The sequence below is a fragment of the Penaeus monodon genome, chromosome 5 (genome assembly GCF_015228065.2).
Source record: "Penaeus monodon isolate SGIC_2016 chromosome 5, NSTDA_Pmon_1, whole genome shotgun sequence".
NCBI lineage: Eukaryota > Metazoa > Arthropoda > Malacostraca > Decapoda > Penaeidae > Penaeus > Penaeus monodon.
In genome coordinates, this window is record NC_051390.1 from 49,761,911 (window position 1) to 49,764,410 (window position 2,500).

The window sequence follows — 2,500 nt, forward strand, 5'->3', positions numbered from 1 at the left end:
ATGGAGTGCGCGATAGTCTTACTGATCGCACATACCGGAGATTTCATAAGCCTAATACTCGACAACACACCAGCTTAAAACGAAGGAATCACAGCTGATCCGAATATTGAATATCGCGACACCGATCCCACAGAGAAGTCGAGATAAAAAGAACCCGATAGGCTGACAAGGCGGATGTACTTACTTGGGGCTGGTCCCTGGTGGGCTGCGTCTTGAGGGCAGGGGCTGATCCGCCGCCCAAGTCCCTCACGGGGGTCTTGCCCAGCTGCTGTTGCTGCTGCTGCTGCTGCTGTTGCTGGGAGTACGGCGTCAGGTCTCTGGTGCTGCCGCCCTGAGGGGAAGGTTGCTGCTGTTGCTGTTGCTGTTGAGCACGGAGCATGGCACCGGCGTCAGCGCTGAGACGGTGCGCATCTCCTGGTCTGCGGGCGAGAGAAAGGCATGTGATTAATGCACAAGCCACACAATACTCACAAAAAAGAAGCAACACACAACAGAAAACAGGTAAGTGGATCATGTGAATGATCCTCTAAACTGGCCCGCGGCTATCAAGCGAAGGAAAGAACACCCCACCCCCACCCATCCAAAACAAAATGGTAATAATAAATAAATATCTAACAATCAGAGAAACAAACGCGTACGCCTCAGCCAACAAACGAGGAACAGCGAGAGAAGCAACCTTGGCCGGACAGGAACACGGGGCCCGGTAATGTTAGCGCTTGATCTCGCTGGACCTTCGCCTCACTGACAATCGCGTGGACATCCTGTGGGAATCGAAGCCGCCTGTTTGGAAGGGGAGGGGCGCCTTGCCGGGCAGGTCACGTCGGCCAACACCGCGAGCCTTTCGTCGGACGAGACTTCCGGCGGAGGGAGGGCAGGGGCAGGGGCAGGGGCAGGGGCAGGGCAGGAGCGAGTGTGGGGGCGGGCAGCGGCGGGGGAGGGCGAGGTGATACATGGAGAAATGTGTGTGTGTGTGTGTGTGTGTGTGTGTGTGTGTGTGTGTGTGTGTGTGTGTGTGTGTGTGTGTGTGTGTGTGTGTGTGTGTGTGTGTGTGTGTGTGTGTGTGTGTGCTCGTGTGTTTGCAAAGAGAGAGAGAGAGAGAGAGAGAGAGAGAGAGAGAGAGAGAGAGAGAGAGAGAGAGAGAGAGAAAGAAAGAGAAAAAGAGAGAGAAAGCGAGAGAAAGAGCGAGAGAGAAGAGAGAGGAAGAGAAAGAGAGTGAAAGAGAGGAGAGAGGAAGAGAGAGAGATTGAAAGAGAGGAGATAGGAAGGAGAAGGAGGAGGAGGATCTGCGGTCGAGAGAAGAAAGTGGAAGGAGGAGGGAAGAGATGGAGGCTGCGTCAACGGGTAATTAACACGTGCAAAATACGAGACCAAGCTGTTTGTGTTGACGTGTTTCTCCTCCGCGTGCCAACGAGTCGCAGCCACAACACCACTGCTTTTTACTTTTTACTTTTTCCTCTCTACCTTCTCTATGGATATTGTTATTATTCCTTTGTCCATTTTCACTTTCCAATTCCTGTGTCTCTATTTTCATGCTGTATGTTCGTCCTCTATAGTTTACGTGACATCTACGTCTGAAATGATGATGATGATGATGATGATGATGATGATGATGATGATGATGATGATGATGATGATGATGATGATGATGATAATGATAATGATAATGATAATGATAATGATGATGATGATGATGATGATGATGATGATGATGATGATGATGATGATGATGATGATGATGACGATGACGATGACGATGACGATGACGACGAGGAAGAGGAAAATACTAATGATAATGATAATGGTAACAATAATGATGATGGTGACAGTTAATGTAACAGTACCGAAAAAGAACTAACGCCACACACACCTCCCCATACGGAGGCAGCTGACGTACGGTTCTTCAAAGAAAGTGATGATTTCCTCTTCCGCCGAGACGAACTATGAACACCAAAGGCTTTCGAAAGAGTATTTGTGTATGTTTCTGGCAATAACGTGGCTTGTTAATAGGCTATGGTATACGGCATCCCCATAACAATTATAAGGTAAAATTGCTTCATAAAATTACCTCGTTGCTAAATATCTCTAACAAAACGATATCACTTTAAGTAAAATTATTTCGTAAAATTAACTCTTACATTTGTTATTTTCAGGATCTTGTCAGTTTTTTTTTCTCTAATTCTAGAGAGAACAATACCAAGAAAGAAATAATCGAATTAAGATCCCAGTCAATCTCAAAATCCGTCGACTGTCAACATCGGAGAGGTTCTACAAGGTTATCCATGATGATGCTAATAGTACCTGTTTCGTGTGGCTAATGGCGAATCCTCTGCCACGTGCCTCGCTAAGTGGCTATCCACACAACCATATTTGTATAAAGAAGTACATACATACAGGCATACGTCATACATACGCATTATGTACATACTAAAAGGGCTACCGAAGGTATGATGCGTATCACTCACACGCGCGCGCGCACACACACATGTACACATGTACACTC

The 2,500-nt window shown here is 47.1% G+C and overlaps 1 protein-coding gene across 2 annotated transcripts in view; it reads right to left on the bottom strand.

Annotated features, from left to right (window-relative positions):
• LOC119573249 (ankyrin repeat and BTB/POZ domain-containing protein BTBD11-like) overlaps positions 1-2,500 on the bottom strand; it is a 55,429-nt gene that overhangs the window by 29,120 nt on the left and 23,809 nt on the right. For both annotated transcript variants that reach the window (XM_037920378.1, XM_037920377.1), the window contains exon 2: positions 185-419. In XM_037920378.1, coding sequence (XP_037776306.1) covers positions 185-419 — 235 coding nt within the window. The remainder of the gene's footprint in view (positions 1-184; positions 420-2,500) is intronic.